Source organism: Scyliorhinus torazame, chromosome 17, assembly GCF_047496885.1.
Source record: "Scyliorhinus torazame isolate Kashiwa2021f chromosome 17, sScyTor2.1, whole genome shotgun sequence".
Classification (NCBI taxonomy): domain Eukaryota; kingdom Metazoa; phylum Chordata; class Chondrichthyes; order Carcharhiniformes; family Scyliorhinidae; genus Scyliorhinus; species Scyliorhinus torazame.
In genome coordinates, this window is record NC_092723.1 from 109,172,982 (window position 1) to 109,195,530 (window position 22,549).

Consider the following 22,549-nt stretch of genomic DNA (forward strand, 5'->3'; position numbering starts at 1 on the left):
TGGGGAGTGAGAGTAATTGGAAAGGTCTACCAAAGAGCAGGCTAAATGGCCTACACTATGATCAGTATTACCATGAATGATTGATCACAGCATCTTTCACTAAACACCTCCCTTCTGAGGAGTGGCGGCACGGTGGTACAGTGGTTAGCACTGCTGCCTACGGTACTGAGGACCCGGGTTCAATCCCGGCCTCAGGTCACTGTCTGAAGTTTGCACATTCTCCCCATGTCTGTGTGGGTTTCATCCCCACACCCCAGAGGTGCAGGTAGCAGTGGGTAGCACTTGCTTCACAGCGCCAGGGTCCTAGGTTCGATTCCCAGCTTGGGTCACTGCGGAGTCCACGTTCTCCCCATGTCTGTGGGTTTCCTCCCACAAGTTCTGAAAGACTTGCTGTTAGGTAATTTGGACATTCTGAATTCTCCGTGTACCCGAACAGGCACCGGAGTGTGGCTATTAGGGGCTTTTCACAGTATCTTCGTTGCAGTGTTGATGTTAAACCTACTTGTGACAATAAAAAATTATTTATTTTTTAAAAACACCTCCCTTCTGTTCTAGGGCAATGCTCACGTGGCTAATTTCTACAAGCAAATGTCCAGTGATGCCTAGTTTCCTTCTGTATTATTGCTAATTCCACAAGGAGTTACTCCTAGCCCTCACTTTTTGATTAAGAGGCAGTTTTCTGATGTTATCAGGTCTCTAAAATGTTAATTATGGACAGGATTTTCTTTTTGTTAATTTATGGGATGTGGGCGTCCCTGGTTTGGCCAGTATTTATTGCCCATCCCGCATTGCTCTTCAGAAGGTTGAGGTGAGTTGCCTCCTTGAACCGCTGCAGTCCCTGTGGTGTAGGTACACCCACTGGACGGTTAGGGAGGGAGTTCCAGGATGTTCCCCCAGCGACAAAGCAACAGCGATATATTTCCAAGGGTGGTGAGTGATTGGAGGGGAAACTCCAATAGGTTGGTTTCCCAGTTATCTTCTGCTCTTGCCCTTCTAGATGGTAGCAGTTGTGGGTTTGGAAATATGCTGTCTAAGGAACTTTGGTGAGTTACTGCAGTGGAGCTTGTAGACAGTACACACGACTGCCACTGTTCGTCAGTGGTGGAGGGTTTGAATGTTTCTTGTGGAAGGGGGAATAATCAAGCGGGCTGCTTTGTCCCGGATGGTGTTGAGGTTCTGGAGTGTTGTTGGAGTTGCATTCATCCAGGCAAGTGGAGAGTATTCCATTACACTCCTGACTTGTGCCTTGTGGATGGTGGACCGGCTTTGGGTGTCAGGTGAGTTACGCACTGTAGGATTGCTAGCCTTTGACCTGCTCTGACAGCCACAGTATTAATGTGGCTAGTCCAGTTCAGTTTCTGATCAATGGTATCCCTCAGGATGTTGAATATGGAGGATTCAGCGATGGTAATGCCATTGAATCTCAAGGGGCAATGGTTAGATCCTCTCTTGCAGGTGAGTCATTGTCTGGCATTTGTGTGGATATCGTCCAGGTCTTGCTGCATTTGGACATGGACTGCTTCATTATCTGAGTCATTGCGAATGGTGAACATTGTGCAATCTGCAAACATCCCCACTTCTGACCTCATGATGGGAGGTCATTGATGAAACAGCAGATGATGGTTGGGCCTTGGACACTACCCTGAGGAACTCCTGCAGTGATGTCCTGGAGCGGAGATTTTAACCTCTAATCACCACAACCAACTTCCTTTGTGCCAGGTATGACGCCAACCAGCAGAGAGTTTTCCCCAATTCCCATTGACTCCAGTTTAGCAAGGGCTCCTTGATGCCACACTCAATCAAATGCTGCCTTGATGTCAAGGGCAGTCACCTTTGGCATTCAGCTCTTTTGTTGATGTTTAAACAAAACTGTAATGAGGACTGGAGCTGAGTGACCCTGGCAGAACCCGAACAGAGCAGGTTTTTGCTGAGTAAGTGCCGCTTGATCACTTTGCTGATAGAGAGTAGACTGACAGGGCGGTAAATGGCTGGGTTGGATTTGTCCTGCTTTGTGTGTACAGGACACGCCTGGGCAATTTTCCACATTGACAGGTCAATGCACTGTAACAGCTTGGCTAGGGGTGCGACAAGTTGTGGAGCACAAGTCTTCAGTACTATTGTCGGAATATTGTCAGGGCCCATGGCCGTTGCAAGTATCCAGTGCCTTCAGCCTTCTCTTGATATTGAATCGTATTGGCTGAAAACTGACATCTGTGATGTTGGTTACCGCTGGAGGATGCAAGTGTTTTGCCTGCTAGATACAACAAGATTCTTAATTTTAATGACTAACAACCCATAACTCCCTGCAGCAACTACAGGGAACATTTAATCAAAAAAACATAAGTTATGCATTTTGTATTGTTTAATGGGTCCATGTATTTTAGTCACATTCATGTGAAATTCAGCATTTTGCACAATTTAAGCATTCAGACTGTACATTATAGGTGAAGGTTTGTCACAAACTTAATTTTAAAAGTGATTTTCCAGTGGATTCTGGCGCTTTTAGGCTTCAGATGCTGCTTTCTCTCTCTCCTCAATCATCCGATGTTTTTGTTTCATTAGACATCGTCTGGCACTGCCATAAGCTCCCAGATCACCATCTGCAAAAAAGTGGGAAAGCAAATTAAAAAGGAGAACGGGCGAAATTCTCCGACCCCCCCCCCCCCCCCGGGTCGGAGAATCGCCGGGGGCTGGCGTGAATCCCGCCCCCGCCGGTTGCCGAAGTCTCCAGAGATTCCGGCGCCACGCCGGTTGGCGAGATCCCCCCCCCCCGCTCGATTCTCCGGCCCGGATGGGCCGAAGCCCCGCCGCTAAAATGCCTGTCCCGCCGGCGTAAATTAAATCACCTACCTTACCGGCGGGACAAGGCGGCGCGGCCGGGGGGCGGGGGGGCGCGGGGCGATCTGGCCCCGGGGGGTGCCCCTACGGTGACCTGGCCCGCGATCGGGGCCCACCGATCCGCGGGCTGGCCTGTGCCGTGGGGGCACTCTTTCCCTTCCGCCTCCGCCACGATCTCCACCATCGCGGAGGCGGAAGAGACTCCCTCCACTGCGCATGCGCAGGAATGCTGTCAGCGGCCGCTGACGCTCCCGCGCATGCGCCGCCCGGAGATATCATTTCCGCGCCAGCTGGCGGGGCACTAGAGGCCTTTTCCGCCAGCTGGCGGGGCGGAAATACATCCGGCGCCGGTATCACAGAATTTTTACGCTACATAAGGTGGTAATTTGGCCTGTCTCATCGGCACCAGCTCCAAATAAGCATCATGAATTGGTACCAATCCCCTGCCTTTTCTCCATACCCTTGTACATTGTTTGAATAAAAACAATCAACTAATGCCACGATTGAACTCGTCTCCACCACACTTCCTGGCAGTGCATTTCTGACCCGAGTCACTCGCTGTGTGAAAAAGCAGCATTTGCAAATCAATTAATATCTGCCCTCTTGTTCTCAATCCTTTCAGGAGTCTGTCCAACCCCCTCATGATTTTGAACACCTCTAACAAATATCTTGACCTTCTCAACAACCTTATCTTCATAACTGAAGTTTCTCAACTCTGGAACCATTTTTGAAAGCCTCTTCTGCACTCTCTCCAATGTGTTCACATCGTTCCTATAGTGGAAGCAAAAGGCTACCAATCAAGATGTAAGTCACAAGAATATTGTGCCCAGAGCTGTACACAATAGTCCGGCTGAATCCTAACTAGTTAGTGCCTTATACAAGTTCAGCGTAACCTCCTTGCTCTTGTACTCGATTGCCTCTATTAATAAAGCCCAGGATACTATATGCTTTATTAACTGCTCTCTTCACCGGTCCTGCCACTTTCATTAATCTATGCACATCTGCACCCTCTTAAGAATTATACCCCTCATTTTCTGTCCAGGAGCACTTCCCAGCACAATCATGTGCATCAATATGATCCTGCAGTTTCATAATATGTATCAGCAAACTGTACAGATTATTTCAAGATTTACAGGGCAAAACACTACTCAAATATTAGCAAGAGGGGAGCAAACCATGGGTGGGTGCTTAGAAGAGTTTTGTTAGATGAGATACAATTCCAATTTTTATGCCACATTTGATGGGAGTATTGACTTATTCATATAGGTGCTAGTTGAATGCATGTAGCAGAGAGGTAAAATTATTTAAAGTGTCTTGACTGCGAATCCAGTCATTGTTTTATATAATGTATTCCAGTGTATTCAGCACTAAGAATGTATTGTTCTTGGTCTAATCAACTAATCAGTTACACAAGGTCTCCACCGAGCTGTGTAACATGGCAAGCATGGGAAACATATCCAGTAATTTTCCTAAGACTGCACACAAACACTGAGCTGGTTTTGATCGGCACCAGTCAATCTTAAGTAATGTCCAATGTTTGATTAACAAATCACCTTCTAAGTAACAGACACAACCAGGAGGTCTCAGCTGAGAATTAGATGCCAATGAAAGTAAATGAGGGGTTAAACCAGAGATAAGAATTCCCTTAAAAGTAGGACCTCGTGGTCAAGGTCTTTGTTCCTGAATTCTTGAATCATCTATCTGTTTGCTTGTGTCAAAGTGATATATATTATGCTTTTTGCCACATGCTTGACCTTTTTATATATTATTCGATATTTTGTTTCTAAGTTTTGATCCAATCCTTATTCAAGTGAGTAATTAGCAATAAAGTTTTACTTTTCACACCACCAACCAATCAGACTACTGACCCTTATGAGAAGGTAAAATAAGAGTCCTATTAGGCTGCTTATAAGATTACTCGTACAAAAAAACAGTCTGCAAGTGTAACTTACATCTTGATTGGTAGCCTTTTGCTCCCAGCTTGAACTGCTCCAACTCCTTAGCACAGTTCTGTATGTAGCTGTTACCTTCCCTCTGCTGACAGGCCCTTAGTCGCTCCTGAAGAATTCCCATAATTTCCTGATCAACCTTGCTACAAAAAACAAAGTGCAAATGTTCATAAAACTACAAAAATAAAGCAAGTGCTGCTTGATAATAATCAAACTGTCAATTCGGAAAAGTCTACAGTCCTTAGCAATGGCTGAATACTAGGCTTCTGTCAAACGCATGCAATGCCTGAACTCGAGCTTCAGTTGTGGTCCATTCTGAGATTTTGTGGATAATGAAGTTTTTAGTGAAATAATGCAAAGAAATGGGTACAGCAGCTTCAGAAAACCACGTAGAACTTTGTCTACAAAGCAGAGAAATCAGTTGAGGAAGCACTGAAGACAGGGCAGTACTCAGCTTTTCACTGATATGGTGGAGCAGATTATTATACAAAATAATCTCAAGTGACCGAGTTACAGAACAATTGCTTATTAACCAACGCATTGGGAGAGCACAACGTCAAAAGGAGTATCTCGAGCTAACGGAAACCAAAAGAGAAAATGCTGGAAAATCTCAGCAGGTCTGGCAGCATCTATAGGGAGAGAAAAGAGCTAACTTTTCGAGCCCAGGTGACCGTTTGTCAAAGCTAAAAGGCATAGAAAATGGGAGATATTTATTCTGTGGGGTGAGGGAATAAAAGATGAGTCACAGCCACAGAAACCAAGGGAAGAGTGCAAATGGCAGTCCCCAGAGAGAATAAAAGGTGTGAAAGGCCAAACAGCAGAGAAACTAAAATTAGAGGGTAAACTGTGACAGGTGTAAGGGGGGGGGGGGGGGGGGAGGAGAAGCAAAGGGGAGAAAAGGTAAGGAGAGGGGGATAAGATAGGGGGGGGAAATATATGTATAAAGAAAGACAAGAAATAAATAAAAAGTAAAAGATAGTTAAAATGAAATGGAATGAAAAAAGGGTTGAGGTGGGGTAGAGCTAATCATCGGGAGTTGTTGAATTCGATGTTGAGACCGGAAGGCTGTGCAGCATGCTAACCGGAAGATGAGATGCTGTTCCTCCAGTTTGTGTTAAGCTTAATTAATTTTAAGAATCTTTATTATCACAAGTAGGCACACATTAACACTGCAATTAAGTTACTGTGGAAAGCCCCTAGGCACCTGTTCGGGTACACAGAGAGAGAATTCAGAATGTCCACTTCACCTAACAAGCACATCTTTCGGGACTTCACTGGAACATTGCAGCAGGCCAAGGACAGACATGTGGGCATGGGAGCAGGGTCTTGTGTTGAAATGGCAAACAACGGGAAGGTCAGGGTCCTGAATGCATACAGACCGAATGTGCTCAGCAAAGCAGTCAACCCAGTCTACGTTTGGTCTCTCCGACATAGAGGAGACCACATTGGGAGCAGCAAATGCAATACAAATTGAAAGAGGTGCAAGTGAAAGGCTGCTTAACCTGGAATGAGTTTTTTGGACCTGGGATGTTAAGCATGGAAGAGGTAAAGGGGCAGGTGTTACATCTTCTGCAATTGCATGGGAAGGTGCCATAGGTGATGGGAGAGGTGCTGGGTATGGTGGAGGAGTGGACTATATTATCTTGGAGGGAACAGCCTCTGCGGAACGCTGACAGAGGAAGTGAAGGGAAGATGTGTTTGGTGGTGACATCATGCTGAAGTTGGTGAAAATGGTGGAGGATGATGCTTTGCATACGGAGGCTGATGTGATGAAATGTGAGAACAGGGGACTTTATCCTTGTTCTAGGAGGGTGGGTAGTGGCGGCGTGAGATGGACCGCATACTGTTGAGGACCCTATCAACAACTGTAGGTGGGAAATCACGGTTGAGGAAGAAGGAACACATTTTCAAAGCACCACTTTGGAGAGTGGCATCAACGGAACAAATGCAACGGAGGCGAAGGAACTAAGAGAAAGGGATTGAGTCCTTACAGCGTGTAGGGTGCGAAGAGCTGTAGTCCATACCAGGCAACATTCTGGTTAACCTCCTCTACACCCTCGCTAAAGCAGCCACATCCTTATGGTAATGTGGCGACCAGAACTGCACGCAGTATTCCAAATGTGGCCTAATCAAAGTCCTATACAACTGTAACATGACTTGCCGACTCTTGTACTCAATACCCCGTCCGATGAAGGCAAGCATGCTGTATGCCTTATTGACCACTCTATCGACTTGCGTTGCCACCTTCAGGGGACAATGGACCTGAACTCCCAGATCTCTCTGTACATCAATTTTCCCCAGGACTCTTCCATTGACCGTATAGTCCGCTCTTGAATTAGATCTTCCAAAATGCATCACCTCGCATTTGCCTGGATTGAACTCCCATCTGCCATTTCTCTGCCCAACTCTCCAATCGATCTATATTTTGCTGTACTCTCTGACAGTCCTCCTCGCTATCTGCAACTCCACCAATCTTAGTATCATCTGCAAACTTGCTAATCAGACCATCTAGACCGTTGTCCAGATCATTTATGTATATCACAAATAACAGTGGTCCGAGCACGGATCCCTGTGGAACACCACTAGTCACCTTTCTCCATTTTGAGACACTCCCTTGCACCACTACTCTCTGTCTCCTGTTGCCCAGCCAGTTCTTTATCCATCTGGCTAGTACACCCTGAACCCCATGCGACTTCACTTTTTCCATCAACCTGCCATGGGAAACTTTATCAAACGCCTTGTTTGATATGTATATGACATCTACAGCCCTTCCCTCATCAATTAACTTTGTCACTTCCTCAAAGAATTCTATTAGGTTTGTAAGACATGACCTTCCCTGCACAAAACCATGCTGCCTATCACTGATAAGTCTATTTTCTTCCAAATGTGAATAGATCTTATCCCTCAGTATCTTCTCCAACAGTTTGCCTACCACTGACGTCAAGCTCACAGGTCTATAATTCCCTGGATTATCCCTGCTACCCTTCTTAAACAAAGGGACAACATTAGCAATTCTCCAGTCCTCTGGGACCTCACCCGTGCTCAAGGATGCTGCAAAGATATCTGTTAAGGCCCCAGCTAATTCGTCCCTCGCTTCCCTCAGTAACCTGGGATAGATCTCATCCGGACCTGGGGACTTGTCCACCTTAATGCCTTTTAGAATACCCAAAACTTCCCCTTCCTTATGCAGACTTGACCTAGAGTATTTAAACATCCATCATGTCCCTCTCCTTGGTGAATACCGATGCAAAGTACTCATTAAGAATCTCACCCATTTCCTCTTGATTCTACGCATAAATTCCCTCTTTTGTCTTTGAGTGGGCCAATCCTTTCTCTAGTTACCCTCTTGCTCCTTGTATACGAATAAAAGGCTTTGGGATTTTCCTTAACCCTGTTAGCAAAAGGTATTTCATGACCCCTTTTAGCCCTCTTTATTGCGCGTTTGAGATGTGTCCTACTTTCCCGATATTCCTCCAAAGCTTCATCAGTTTTAAGTTGCCTAGATCTTATGTATGCTTGCTTTTTCATCTTAGCTAGTCTCACAATTCCACCTGTCATCCATGGTTCCCTAATCTTGCCATTCTATCCCTCATTTTCACAGGGACATGTTTGTCCTGCACTCTAATTAACCTTTCCTGAAAAGACTCCCACATTTCAAATGTGGAATTACCCTTAAACAGCTGCTCCCAATCCACATCCCCTCGCTCCTGCCGAATTTTGTTATACTTGGCCTTTTCCCAATTTAGCACTCTTCCTTTAGGACCACTCTCGTCTTTGTCCATGAGTATTCTAAAACTTAAGGAATGTGATCGCTATTCCCAAAGTAATCACCGACCAAAACTTCAACCACCTGGCCGGGATCATTCCCCAATACCAGGTCCAGTGTGGCCCCCTCCTGAGTTGGACTATTTACATACTGCTCTAAAAAACTCTCCTGGATGCTCCTTACAAATTCTGCTCCATCCACGCCTCCAACACTACACGAGTCCCATTCAATGTTGGGGAAGTTAGGGAAGAAAGGTTGTGTGTGTGAGAAAGACAGAAGGTAAGAAATAATGTCAAAGGGATCAAACTCATAGAGAAAAATAAAGGGAAGAAATTAGTGTGGGAGAATCTGAAGCACAATCTGATTTCAAAAAATTAGTTAGAAAGCAGTCATTTTAAAAGTCACATTGATGGCCTACATGTGAAAATTACCAACATGATGTAGATTAGTTACAGATGATCCTATTTTCTATTATACTTATGGCAAGTATACAATTATCTTTCTACATATTGACCATTGAAAGGCTGGCAACCCCCGGTCCATGTGAATTTTACTGGGTACCTCTGGCAAGCCCAGCATTTGGTGCATAGAGCGAAGTGTCCTTGAGGCGGTGATGGTAAGCCACCTTTTAAAGTGAAAGTCGCCATCGTCCCAGAGGACCATAGGCTGCTCTCCACTTTGAAGGGGGGGGGGGGGGGGGGTGAGAGAGTTGGTGGTGATTTAACCAGAGGGTTACCACATCTCAGGCATGGGGCAAGGTTGAGAAGGCTGGGCATTCATGAATAACCCCAGCCGGGTGTAGCACGGTGGCACAGTGGTTAGCACTGCTGCCTCACGATGCCGAGGTCCCAGGCTCTGGATCACTGTCAGTGTGGAGTTTGCACATTCTCTCTGCGTTTGCGTGGGTTTCGCCTCCGCAATCTAAAGATGTGCAGGATAGGTGGATTGGCCACGCTAAATTGCCCCTTAATGGAAAAAATGAATTGGGTACTCTAAATGTTTTTAGAAAATGACTCTCAGCCGGTACAGGAATTGAACTCATGCTGTTGGCATCGCTCCACATCACAAACCAGCCATTCAGCCAACTGAGCAAACCGACCCCGAGCTACCTTTTTGAACCGTTGCAGTCCATGTGGTGTAGATACACCCACAGTGCTGTTAGGAAGAGAGTTCCAGGATTTTGACCCAGGGACAGTGAAGAAACGGCATTATAGTTCCAAATCAGGATGGCGTGTGACTTGGAGAACTTACAAATACTGGTGTTCCCATGCATCTGTGCCCTTGTACTTCTAGGTGGTAGAGGTTGCGAGTTTGGAAGGTGCTGTTGAAGGAGCCTTGGTGAGTTGCTGCAATGCATCTTGTCGATAGTACGCACTGCTGCCACTGTGCATCGGAGGCAGGGTAAATGAATGTTGAAGATAGATGGGATGCCAAATCAAGCAGGGCACATTGTCCTGGATGGCATTGAGCTTCTTGAGTGTTGCTGGAACTGCACACAGCCAGGCAAGAGTATTCCATCACACTCCTGACTTATGCCTTGAAGATGGTTGTGAGGCTTTGGGGAGTCAGGAAATGGGTTACTCACCACAGAATTTCAATTGGGTTGGAGGAGATAATTGCCACAGTTCAGAGTGGAAGCTTCTAATAACTGTGGGCACCAGAGATTGCCTTTAATAACTTTGTGTGCCTATTTCCTATATCCTTCAGAATTTTATTCAATGGCAATTTAAAATGAAATACATACTAATCTCTTCTCCACTGCATCTCTGCCTCGTAGTAGCAGAGGTAATCACCAAATTGGCAGTCGGTTATATCCGGCACTCGTCTGAACTGCTGATGGTAATAATAGAATTTGTTCTTTTCCCGCTGGCGTTCCACCCATTCTACAAATTGATTGGAGGAAAAAAAAAAGAAATTTTATGAAACAAACCCATGGTCATCATCACGCAAAGCGATTGAACACAGGTCGCTCGTACTGTTACGTGATATAAAGATGTGCAGGATAGGTGGATTGGCCACGCTAAATTGCCCCTTTAATGGAAAAAATGAATTGGGTACTCTAAATGTTTTTAGAAAATGACTCTCAGCCGGTACGGGAATTGAACTCATGCTGTTGGCATCGCTCCACATCACAAACCAGCCATTCAGCCAACTGAGCAAACCGACCCCGAGCTACCTTTTTGAACCGTTGCAGCACGGTAGCATTGTGGATAGCACAAATGCTTCACAGCTCCAGGGTCCCAGGTTCGATTCCGGCTTGGGTCACTGTCTGTGCGGAGTCTGCACATCCTCCCCGTGTGTGCGTGGGTTTCCTCCGGGTGCTCCAGTTTCCTCCCACAGTCCAAAGATGTGCGGGTTAGGTGGATTGGCCATGCTAAATTGCCCATAGTGTCCAAAATTGCCCTTAGTGTAGGGTGGGGTTACTGGGTTATGGGGATAGGGTGGAGGTGTGGACCTTGGGTAGGGTGCTCTTTCCAAGAGCCGGTGCAGACTCGATGGGTTGAATGGCCTCCTTCTGCACTGTAAATTCTATGATAAAGTGGGATGGATAAACCTATTACCGAGCACGAGAGGAGATGATAAAATGATATCTAAGATTCAGCTAAATAATGTATCGCACTGTAAAAGATTTTTCATTACACAGATTAGTCAGTTGGCTCTGTTTCACACATTAGGAAACACTAAATGACAATATGTTTTAGCTACAAACTCTACATGAATAAACAATGTCAAATTAACAAATTACTCAGTGTAGAGAACAATGTTCCCATTGGCAACTGTACCATCGGCAGTGTCCGCACACAGTAAATTGACAGATAAAATCGAACAGCAAAAATTGCTCATGCGACTATTTGATTGCCTGATACCAACTTACGAATTTGATGCACAACGAAGTAGCAGGTGGCACGGTAGCATGTGGTTAGCACAACTGCCTCACAGCTCCAGGAACCCAGGTTCAATTCCAGCCTTGGGTGACTGTCAGTGTGGAGTTTGCACTTATTCCCCATGTCTGCATGGGTTTCCTCCGGGTGCTCCAGTTTCCTCCCACAGTCCAAAGTGCAGGTTAGGTGGATTGGCCATGCTAAATTGCCCTTTATTATAGAATTTACAGTGCAGAAGGAGGCCATTCGGCCCATCAATTCTGCACTGGCTCTTGGAAAGAGCACCCTACTTAAGCCCATGCCTCCACCCTATCCCTGTAACCCAATAACCCGACCTAACCTTTTTGGACACTAAGTGCAATTTATGATGGCCAATCCACCTAACCTGCACATCTTTGGAAACCAGAGCACCCAGAGGAAACCTACCCAGACACGGGAAGAACATGCAGACTCCGCACAGACAGCGACCCAAACCGGAAATCGAAAACTGGGACCCTGGAGCTGTGAAGCAACTGTGCTAACCACTGTGTTACCACGCTGCCCCTTTAGTGTACAAAAGGTTAGGTGGGGTTACAGGGATAGGTTGGAGGCGTAGACTTAAGTCAGGCGCTCTTTCCAAGGGCTGGTGCAGACTAGATGGGCCGAGTAGCCTCCTTCTGCACTGTAGGGATTCAATGATATCTGAGAGTGCTGAAGTATTAGCCCAAAACCTTCTGGTTCCCCAATGTCACATGGAGGGGATCTCTCCGAAGTTGTCAAGTAAGGGTTTAGCCAGCAATTGCCCAGAGTGCTAACTTCCTCTTGACAATTGCACTGGGCTTGGAACCATGACAGAAGTGATTTAAATCACTAACTTTGGATGGTTCTGCCAGTTTTACCCTGATCAAAGAGTTAGAGAAAAATAAATCACTTCTAACTCCAGAGTAACTACTTAAAACACTCAGACCCAGCCTGTCATGGGACACCTCACACACATAGGACCACCCCCCCCCCCCCTCCCCCAGTGCATCCCCACACCATCCCGACTTGACCCCCACCCTTCCGATCCAGCCCACACCCCTGCCCACCGATTGACTTACCGTCTCTCTTTAAATTGTCCCTTTAACAGCTTCTTTAGAGCCGCTAGTGCCATAAAAAGGGGCGTACCTTTGTTCCCTCCACCCCAGTTACCCCTCGTCGATGCAGCTTCGCTGCTCCCATTTCACCCAAGCTGATTGGAAAAAGGTTGGGCAAGACAGGAGCTTTGGAATTTCAACGTGGTTAAAGTCCATAAAGAGTGGCAATCCACTGGAGATTGTCACTCTTGAGGACGTTACCGGTCAAATTGACAAACTGCTGACGTAAATGAGATTGTGTTTCAGGACACCCACAATGAAGTTCAAATGGGAAACTTATTTCTTTTCAAGTCTGATTCTTATCAGCTGCCTGACAGCCAGTGTGTATTTAGCCTTTCAATACCCATTGATGGTTTAATAAATGTGATGTAATACTTTGTGATTGAAAATCAACAATTAAATCACTAAAATCTTTACAATTAAAGCTCAATTTGAGTATCACTGAAAAAAGACACGTCAAAGCTTTTCACCTTGCACTTATCAGGACTTTCACAAAAATACCAAGCATAGGGGCTGCTTAGCACAGGGCTAAATCGCTGGCTTTAAAAGCAGACCAAGGCCGGCCAGCAGCACGGTTCGATTCCCGTAACAGCCTCCCCGAACAGGCGTCGGAATGTGGCGACTAGGGGCTTTTCACAGTAACTTCATTTGAAGCCTACTTGTGACAATAAGCGATTTTCATTTAATTAAAGAGAACAACAATTTACAATTCATGAGAGGAGTGCTGATTGGATGGCAAGTGGATTCTGATTGGTAGAGGCATTGCCATGAAGAATGCCCCAGTTTAACCTTTGACCGACAAGTGACCCAGAATGATTCTCCCTCCCTCCTTTTGGGAAACCATCCAGTCTCAGTTACTGCAGCACATGTATTTCTATCTCTTATTGGGTTGAGCAAAATAACTATTATTCCCAACTCAAAAGTTAAGAATCACAGCCCTTGGTAGACCATAGGTTAAAAGTAAATGGCATGATCACTGTACTAACTGATAACACATGATTGATTTGATAGGGGTGTTCAAAACCATGAGTTGCCTGGACAATGTAGATGAGGAAAAACCCTTCCCATTGGTGGAAGGGTCAGGAATCAGAGGACACAGATTTAAAGAAGGAAAGGAGACTGGGGGAGAAGTTTTTTCACAGAGCACGTGGTTAGGATCTGGAATGCGCTGTCTGAAAATGTGTGCAGGTTCAACAAGGAATTCAAGAGGGAATTGGATTCATTTCTGAAAAGGAAGGGGAAAGGATGGGGAATAGCATTAGGTGCTGTAGCCATGTAAAATGGCTGCGTTCCGATTAATCTGGCCAAAACCCAGTTTAAAATGGCTAACCCGAAAGACTGCTGGGAAAAGCAGCCAAGAAGACACAAGCAGGCAGCTGCAGACAGGTTTGCATATTCAGCTCTGGGAACGTAGCCCAGATCGATACTCAGGGCTATCAACAGCCCATCAACCCAGGTATCCGCAGTTGCATTCAGGACTGTTTACACCTAATCTACTCAGACATCCACAGTTAAATCGGCTATCCCCGGGAACAATTGCAACATATTAGCAATTGAATACCGGGTGGCCAGACCTGTCGGCGCCTGCAGTGGCCGAAACAAAGACAGGTGAGCGACCACCCCCCGATCGAGGAATCGCCTCACCATTGGACACATCGACCCCAGAGACTGGGGACAGAATCCAATCACTTGGGACTCAGGGTCAAGGGCCGCCCCGGGAGGCGGGAAGCCCCTGGGCCCTATAAAAGTAAAGGTCCAAGTTCAGATCTCTCTCTCTCTCATCTTCGCCTGCTCGAGACCTTCGCAAGACCAGCCACCGTGTATCGTAAGTTTGAATCCAACGATCGCTATCTGGTAGAGACACCTAGCCACCGACCTGTAGCAGCCTTTTGAATCCAGCGGGCCAGATTTGATTGGACAAGCCATTCGTTTCCCTGACCTGGTGGGCTCTTCCTAAGTTAAGTATTGGCCAGTAGTGATAGGTTTATTATATAGAAAGTAGTATTAGGGTATTAATATTGCTTGTTGTATATAATAAATGACCGTTGTTTTAATCCTTACTAAGCGGTGTGCTGTGTTATTAATCATAACCTGAACTTGAACCACGTGGCGGTATCATAAAGATACCTGGCGACTCATGAGCAAAGGTGACCTAAACAGAGCAAATAGACTAAAGCTAGAAAGAGCAACAGTGCATAGCCCATTTGGTGAGTCGGTGCAAGCACAAAGGGCCAAATGGTCTCTTTCTGTGCTGTAACATTTCTGTGATGCGGAGTTTACCCACCAATTAGACATTTTGTTACTGCTCCGCCATTCAATATGATTATGGCTGATCTTCAACCACAACTGCACCTTCCTCCACGATCCCTAGTATACAATAATCCATTCAAATATTTGACATTCTTTCACTAGGTCTATGGAATGACCCAATTCGAAAATGGGGATGACATAAATGTTCCAACTCTAAAAGATTCTTACACACAGGTTTGGCTGCTGTCTGCTGGGATGTATCACTATACTAGGGTCTTAGAATCATTCAGTACATAAGAGGCCCTTTGGCCCATTGAGTCTGCACTGAAAACAACTACACTAAACTCACTTTCCAGCACTTGGCCTACCTTTAGCATTTCAAGTGCTCATCCACATACGTTTTTGAAAGTTGTTATGTTTCCTGCCTCTACTACCCTCCCAGGGAGTGCATTTTGACTCCCACCACCCTCTGGGTGAAAATTATTTTCCTCAAATCCCCTCTAAACCTCCGATACCTCACTAAAACATTGTGCCCCCTCATTACTGACCCTCAGCTAAGGTGAACAGCTGCTTCCTATCCATACCCCTTAGTCTTATACACATCAATCAGATCCCCCTCAGCCATCTCTGCTCGAGGGACAACAACCCAAGTCTATCCAACCTTTCTTCAGAACTAAAATGCTCCACCCCAGGCAACATCCTGGTGAATCCCCTCTGCACCCCTCCAGTGCAATCACATCCTTCCTAGAATAAAGCAACCAGAAGTACTCTTGCTGTGGCCTAACCAAAGCATTGTACCTCCCTGCTCTTATAATGTCTGCCCCAACTGATACAGGCAAGTAGCCTGTGTGCCTTAATGACCTGATTAACCTACCCTGTAGCCTTCAGTGATCTGTGGACAAGCAGCCCAAGCTCCCTCTGAGCTTCCCAGTGTCCTACCATTCATTGTGTATTCCCTTGTCTTGTTACTCCTGAAGTTCATCACCTTGCACTTTTCAGAGTTGAATTCCATATGCCACTGATCTGCCCATCTGACCTACCCGTCTATCCCTTCCTCACTATTAACCACCTGCCAATCTTTGTGTCATCTACAAACTTACTTATCATCCCCATCTTTATTGTTTATATATACATCACGAACAATAGGGGATCTAGTACTGATCTCTGTGGTACGCCACTGGACACCAGCCTCCAGTCACCCAAACAGCCTTCTACCACCACCCTCCGTCTCCTACCACTAAGCCAGTTTTAGATCCAACCTGCCAAGTAATCCAAGTTCCATTGCACTTCTACCCTTCTTTATCAGTCTTACATGTAGAACCTTGTCAAAGGCTTTGCTGCAATCCATTCACTACATCAACTGCACTATCCTCATCTACACATCAATTTTTTTTTTCATCACCTCCTTGAAAAATTCAATCAAATTTATTAGACACTATATCCTCCTGACAAAGCCATGCTGACCATCCCTGATCAAACTTTACTTCTCCAAGTAGAGATTAATTTTCTCCTTAAGCATTTTCTACAATAGTTTCCCTGCCACTAATGTGAGACTCACTTTTCTGTAATTCCCTGGTTTATCTCTACTACCCTTCTTGAAAAATGGAACCACATTAGTTGTCCTCCAATCCTTTGGCACCTCCTCTGTGGCCAGGGAGGAATTTAAAATTTGGGTCAGATCTCCTGTAATTTCCTCCCTCAACTCAAAAGCAGCCTGGGATACAACTCATCCAGACCTGGGGATTTGCCCACTTTTAAGCCCGGCAAAACCTCCAGTACCTCCTCACCCCTAATTTCAAACTGTTGAAGAACCTCACAGTTCCTCTCCTCAAATTCTGTACCTACATCGTCCTTCTCCTGAGTGAAGACAGATGCAAAATACTCATTTAACACCCTACCAATATCCTGCAACTCCATGCATAGACTGCCCCCTTGGTCCCTAATGGACCCTACTCTTTCCCTGGTGCCTTATTAAACTTATAGAATATCTTGGGATTTTCCCTAATCATACCCACCAGTATTTTTTCATGCCCCCTCTTTGCTCTCCTAATTGTTTAAGTTTCCCCTACACTTTCTATACTCCACTAAGACCTCTGCTGATTTTACATAGAACATACAGTGCAGGAGGAGGCCATTTGCCCCATCTAGTCAGCACCGACCCACTTAAGCCCTCACTTCCACCCTATCCCCGTAACCTAATAACCCCTCCTAACCTTTTTGGTCGCTAAGGGCAATTTATCATGGCCAATCCACCTAACCTTCACGCCTTTGGACTGTGGGAGGAAACCGGAGCACCCGGAGGAAACCCACACAGACTCGGGGAGAATGTGCAGACTCCGCACAAACAGTGACCCAGCGGGGAATCGGACCTGGGACCCTAGCGCTGTGAAGCCAGTGCTATCCACTTGTGCTTCCGTGCTGCCCGTAAAGATTTGCTACCTTTGTATCCGCTAAAAGCATCTCTTTTCTTTATTGTCCAGTCCTGAATATTTCTAGACATCCAGGGCTCTCTGGGCTTGTTGCTCCTACATGTCACCCTAAAGACAACATGTTGGGCCTGTACTCTCTCCATTTTCTTTTGAACACTGCCCTGCCCTAGGATTTATCACAAGAAGCTGTTCCCAGTCTACTTTGGTCAGATCCTGCTCCATTCGAATAAAATTTACCTTCCCCCAATCCAAAAACATTTTTTTTTTTTGCAGACGATCTTTTTTCTTTTCTGTAACAAACTTAAATCTCCTTTGACAAGATCCCTCATGGCAAACTGGTATAGAAGTCACATGGGATCAGAGGTGAGCTGGCAAGATGGATACAGAACCGGCTCAGTCATGGAAGACAGAGGGCAGCAGTGGGTGGGTGCTTTTCTTAAATGGAAGGCTGTGACTAGTGGTGTTCTGCATGGATCAGTGCTGGGTCCTTTGATGTTTGTAGTATATATAAATGATTTGGAGGAAAATGTAACTGGTCTGATAAGTAAGCTTGCGGAAGGTTGATGGAATGTGGAAAACGATGAGGACTGTCCAAAGGATACAGCAGGATGTAGATCGGATGGAGACTTGGGCGGAGAGATGGCAGCAGATGGAGTTTAATCTGGACAAATGTGAGGTACTGCATTTTGGAAGGTCTAATACAGGTGGGAATTATACAGTAAATGGCCGAACCCTTGTTGTCAGACAGACAGAGGGATCTGGGTGTACACAGGTTGCTGGAAGTGGCAACGCAGGTGGAGATCATCAAGGCGGCATACGGCATGCTTGCTTTCATCGGCTGGGACGCCGAGTAAAAAACTGGCAAGTCATGCTGCAGCTGTATAGAACCTTAGTTAGGCAAACTTGGGATATAGTGTTCAGTTCTGGTCACATCTCGATCTGAAGGAGGTTTTGGAGAGGGTACAGAAGAGGTTTAGCAGGATGTCGCCTGGTGTGGAGGGCATTAGCTATATGGGGAGGTTGGATAAACTCAGTTTGTTCTCACTGGAACGACAGAGGTTGAAGGACAACCTGATAGGAGTCTACAAAATCATGACGGACTAGGACAGAGTGGATAGTCAGAAGCTTTTAGCTTTTTCCCAGGGTGGAAGAGTCAATTACTAAGGCGCAAGCGGCAAAGTTTAGAGGAGATGTGCGAGGGAAGCTTTTTACTTAAGAGGGTAGGGGGTGCCTGAAGCTCGCTACCAGAGGTGGTGGTGGAAGCAGGTATGATAGTGACGTTTAAGGGGTGTGTTGATAAATACATAAATAGGATGGGAATAGAGGGATACAGACTCCAGAAGTGTAGGTTTTAATTTAGATGGGCAGCATGGTTAGTGAAGGCTTGGAGGGCTGAAGGGCCTGTTCCTGTGCTGTACTTTTCTTTTGTTCTTTCTATTGTGTTGTGGTTGCTATCGCTAAAATGTCCCCCCCACTGCCACCTCGAACACCTGCCCAGCTTTGTTTCCCAGAATTGTGTCCAGCACTGCGCCTTCCCTTGTTGGACCTTCTAGACATTGACATAAAAAGCTCTCCTGAATACATCTGAAGAAATCTGCCCCTCTAAACTTTACACTACAACTATCCCAATTAATGTTGGGAAAATTAAAATCCCTAATATGGTTACCCTATTATTATTTTTGCGCATCTGCTATTCTATTCCCGCTGACTGTTTGGGGAGTCTATGATACTCTCCCCAATGTGACCGTCCCCTTGCTATTTCTAAGCTCTACCCACAAAACATAATTTGAAGACCCTTTCAAGATATTGTCCCTCCTTACTGCAGTAACTGACTCCGTCAATAAAAGTGCAACACCACCTCCTCTTTTACGCCCTCCCTTATTGTGCCTGAAGACCCTATACCCCAGAATGTTGAGCTGCTAGTCCTGATCCGCCTCAACCATGCCTCCGCGATGGCAGCAACATTACAATTCCACGTTGTGAATCCACACCCGTAACTCATCAGCCTTACTTATAATGCTACGAACATTAAAGTAGAGGCCATCCAGCCTCGCCGTACAACCTTAAGAGCTCAACATGGCTGAACTCCTTGTGTCTTGGTTCCTTTATTATAGTATGCTGTGTCCTGATTGGACTAACACTGTGTGTACCCCACCCCTGCCAAACCAATTAAATCCCTCCCAAAAGCACTAACAAACCCACCCACAAGGATATTGTTCCCATTCTGGTTCAGGTGCAGACCATCCCGCTTGACATATCCCACATTCCCCAGAAACAGTCCCAGTGATCCAGGAATCTAAAACCCTCCATTCGCAATTGTTTCCTCTCCGCCAGCAATTCCACTGTTGGGACCGTGGAGTATCGCCGATCCACCTCCAGTATGGATTTGGCCAGCTGTCGCCTGGCAGCCCTCTCCTCGTCTTTGCGTGCCTGGGATACAATACTTTCCCGGAGAGGTCTTGGAGAGTTTGTCTTTATTCTGTAAAGATATCCTAAGTAAGAACAGCAACATCTGTTGTTTCAGATACATAACAACTGATGAAAGATGGATTAACCATTATATAAATATTCCGGATGTATATATATCTATTCCAAGACGGCAGAAATCTTTGGACAATTCCAGATGCTGAGTGCCCTGTGTATTTGCAGCAATTTCTGATCACAAACTGAAGTCTCCAGGGGTTGAGTTGTGGATTTTCAGTGACAGTGGTTGGATGGAGGGATTTTCGCAGGGGGAGGGGGGGCTTAATTCTGAGGGGGTTGAGTGAGGGTTTTTCTCTGAGGTGGTTAAGTGGAAGGTTTTTCTCTGGGGGGGAATTGAAGGAGGGGGTTCAATGAGGGGATTGAATGAGGGTTTTTCTCTGAGGGAGTCGAGTGGAGAGTTTTTCTCTAAGGGGGTTGAGTGAGGAATTTCTGAGGGGGTTGAATGGAGGGTGTTGAGTGTAGGGGGGGTTGAGTGGAGAGTTTTTCTCCAAGGGGAGTTCATAGAACATACAGTGCAGAAGGAGGTCATTCAGCACCGACCCACCTTAAGCCCTCACTTCCACCCTATCCCTGTAACCCAATAACCCCTTCTAACCTTTTAGGACACTAAGGGCAATTTAGCATGTCCAATACATCTTACATGCATGTCTTTGGACTGTGGGAGGAAACCGGAGCACCCGGAGGAAACCCACGCAGACACGGGGAGAACGTGTAGACTCCGCACAGACAGTGACCCAGCGGGGAACCGAACCTGGGACCCTGGCGCTGTGAAGCCACAGTGCTAACCACTGTGCTACCGTGCTGCCCACCTGAGTGAGGGGTTTCTAGGAGGGGGTTGAGTGAGCATTTCTGAGGGGGTTGAATGAGGGTTTTTCTATAAGGGGATTGAGTGAGGGTTTTTCTCCAAGGGGAGTTGAGCGGAGGGTTTTTTTCTGAGGAAGTTGAGTGGAGGGGTTTTCTCTGTGGGAGTTTAATGAGGGTTTTTCCCTGAGGGAGTCGAGTAGGCGGGTTTTTCTCTGAGGGAGTTGAGTGGAGGGTTTTTCCCTGAGGGAGTTGAGTGGAGGGTTTTACTCTGAGGGAGTTTAATGAGGGTTTTTCTCTGAGGGAGTTGAGTGGAGGGTTTTTCTCTGAGGGAGTTGAGTGGAGGGTTTTACTCTGAGGCTGTACCAGGTGAAGGACGGTTTGCCCTCGGCCCAGGGCAGCTGCGACCGAATCTCAGCCTCACTCACCTCTGAAGGTCGTAACCGGCAAATCCACCGAGTAATAGAAAAGTTTGCCGACAATGACCGCGGGGTTGGGAAGGCCAGTTTTCTTGTCCACTGCCGGGGTCCGGCTGGCCGGCTGCTGGTAAATGTCCTTGTCCCAATCATCCGGCATTGCTCCGACCAGGGGTGGGGGGGGGGACAGTGCGCACTGCGCATGCGCATTAAACACACACCATGGCGTCACCCACGTCCCAGACAAGACACACACAACATGGCGTCGCTCTCGAGATGCATGGACACACACAACATGGCGGCGACGCCGCCCATCACGTAGACACACACAACATGACGACACTCTCTTCCCACAGGCACACACAACATGGCGCTAACTGGACGCAAGAGTGTTTCCTGCCAACGTTCGAGCCTGCGTAGTTCGAGGGAGCCTGTGACTCCATGATGTTATGTGGAGCATCTGAGCAGGCCAGCGGCCAGGATCAAAGATGGCGGTGCTGAAATCATCACAGCGGGGCGCGACACTATGCAAAGAATGTGAAATTGTATTAATTTGTACTCATAAAATGTGGATTATTTAAATTGTTAAAGAAAGACACTGCATTCCCTCCGTCACGGATGCCAGCACACTGGTATGAATTTGTAACCATGGTGTGCTAACTGATTTGTAGATTGATACTGGCTGTTTGGGTGCCACAAAATGACATCAATAGATTGCTGCACATGCCCAGACTAGTGCCCATGTGAGGACGGTCATGTTGCATTCGCAGGAAACACAGTGCACAGGCACACACAACACATTATCACTCCCTGGGTGACATGGTGGAACAGCGGTTAGCACTGTTGCTTCACAGCGCCGTGACCCAGGTTTAATTCCCTGCTTGGGTCACTATGCAGAGTCTGCACATTCTCCCCGTGTCTGCGTGAGTTTCCTCCGGGTGCTCTGATATTCTCCCACAAGCCCCGAAAGATGTGCCTGTTAGGTGAATTGGACATTCTGAATTCTCCCTCCATGTAACCAAACAGGTGCCGGAATGTGGCAACTAGAGGCTTTTTACAGTAACTTCTTGCAGTGTTACAGATCTGCAAAGATCTGTACAGGGACAGGTAATATTGAGGAAGCAAGGGGGCTGCAGAAGGATTTGGACAAGCTAGGAGAGTGGGCAATGAAGTGGCAAATGAAATGCAATATGGAAAAGTGTGAGGTTATGCACTTTGAAAGGAGGAATTTAGGCATAGACTATTTTCTAAATGGGGAAATGCTGAGGAAATCGGAAGCACAAAGGGAGTCTGTTCACGATTCTCTTTAAAAAAAAATGTTTTATCAGGGTTGTTGCAAGTTTTTATAATAATAACAATAACAGTGACATAAACATGGTACAATAAACATTTCCACCCCCATCACAATCTTCACACACCCCAACCACAAAACAATCGGGCCCTCTCCCCTGCCCCCCCACCTTTGGAATTCTGCTTCTGCTGACATTTTAATTTCCCCCGAGAAAGTCGATGAATGGCTGCCACCTCCTGGTGAACCCAACCATTGACCCGCTTAAGGCGAACTTTATTTCCTCGAGACCGAGAAACCCAGCCATGTCACTAACCCAGGTCTCTACACT

At 46.4% G+C, this 22,549-nt stretch overlaps 1 protein-coding gene across 1 annotated transcript; it reads right to left on the bottom strand.

Moving 5' to 3' along the window:
• Nucleotides 1-2,344: 2,344 nt before the first annotated feature.
• On the bottom strand, nucleotides 2,345-21,126 carry ndufb10 (NADH:ubiquinone oxidoreductase subunit B10). Its single transcript, XM_072480865.1, has 4 exons — nucleotides 20,943-21,126; nucleotides 10,298-10,436; nucleotides 4,791-4,930; nucleotides 2,345-2,600 (listed from the first exon to the last, which is right to left on the bottom strand). The coding sequence occupies exons 1-4, from the start codon at nucleotides 21,088-21,090 to the stop codon at nucleotides 2,503-2,505; spliced, it is 525 nt and encodes a 174-aa protein (XP_072336966.1). The 5' UTR covers nucleotides 21,091-21,126; the 3' UTR covers nucleotides 2,345-2,502.
• Nucleotides 21,127-22,549: the final 1,423 nt, after the last annotated feature.

Coding starts and splice junctions, on each gene's coding strand:
- ndufb10 (XM_072480865.1), bottom strand. CDS start 21,090: ATGCCGGATGATTGGGACAAGGACATTTACCAGCAGCCGGCCAGCCGG. Junction 10,437..20,942: donor GCCGGTTACGACCTTCAGAG/GTGAGTGAGGCT, acceptor ATCAATTTGTAG/AATGGGTGGAACGCCAGCGG. Junction 4,931..10,297: donor ATGCAGTGGAGAAGAGATTA/GTATGTATTTCA, acceptor TGTTTTTTGTAG/CAAGGTTGATCAGGAAATTA.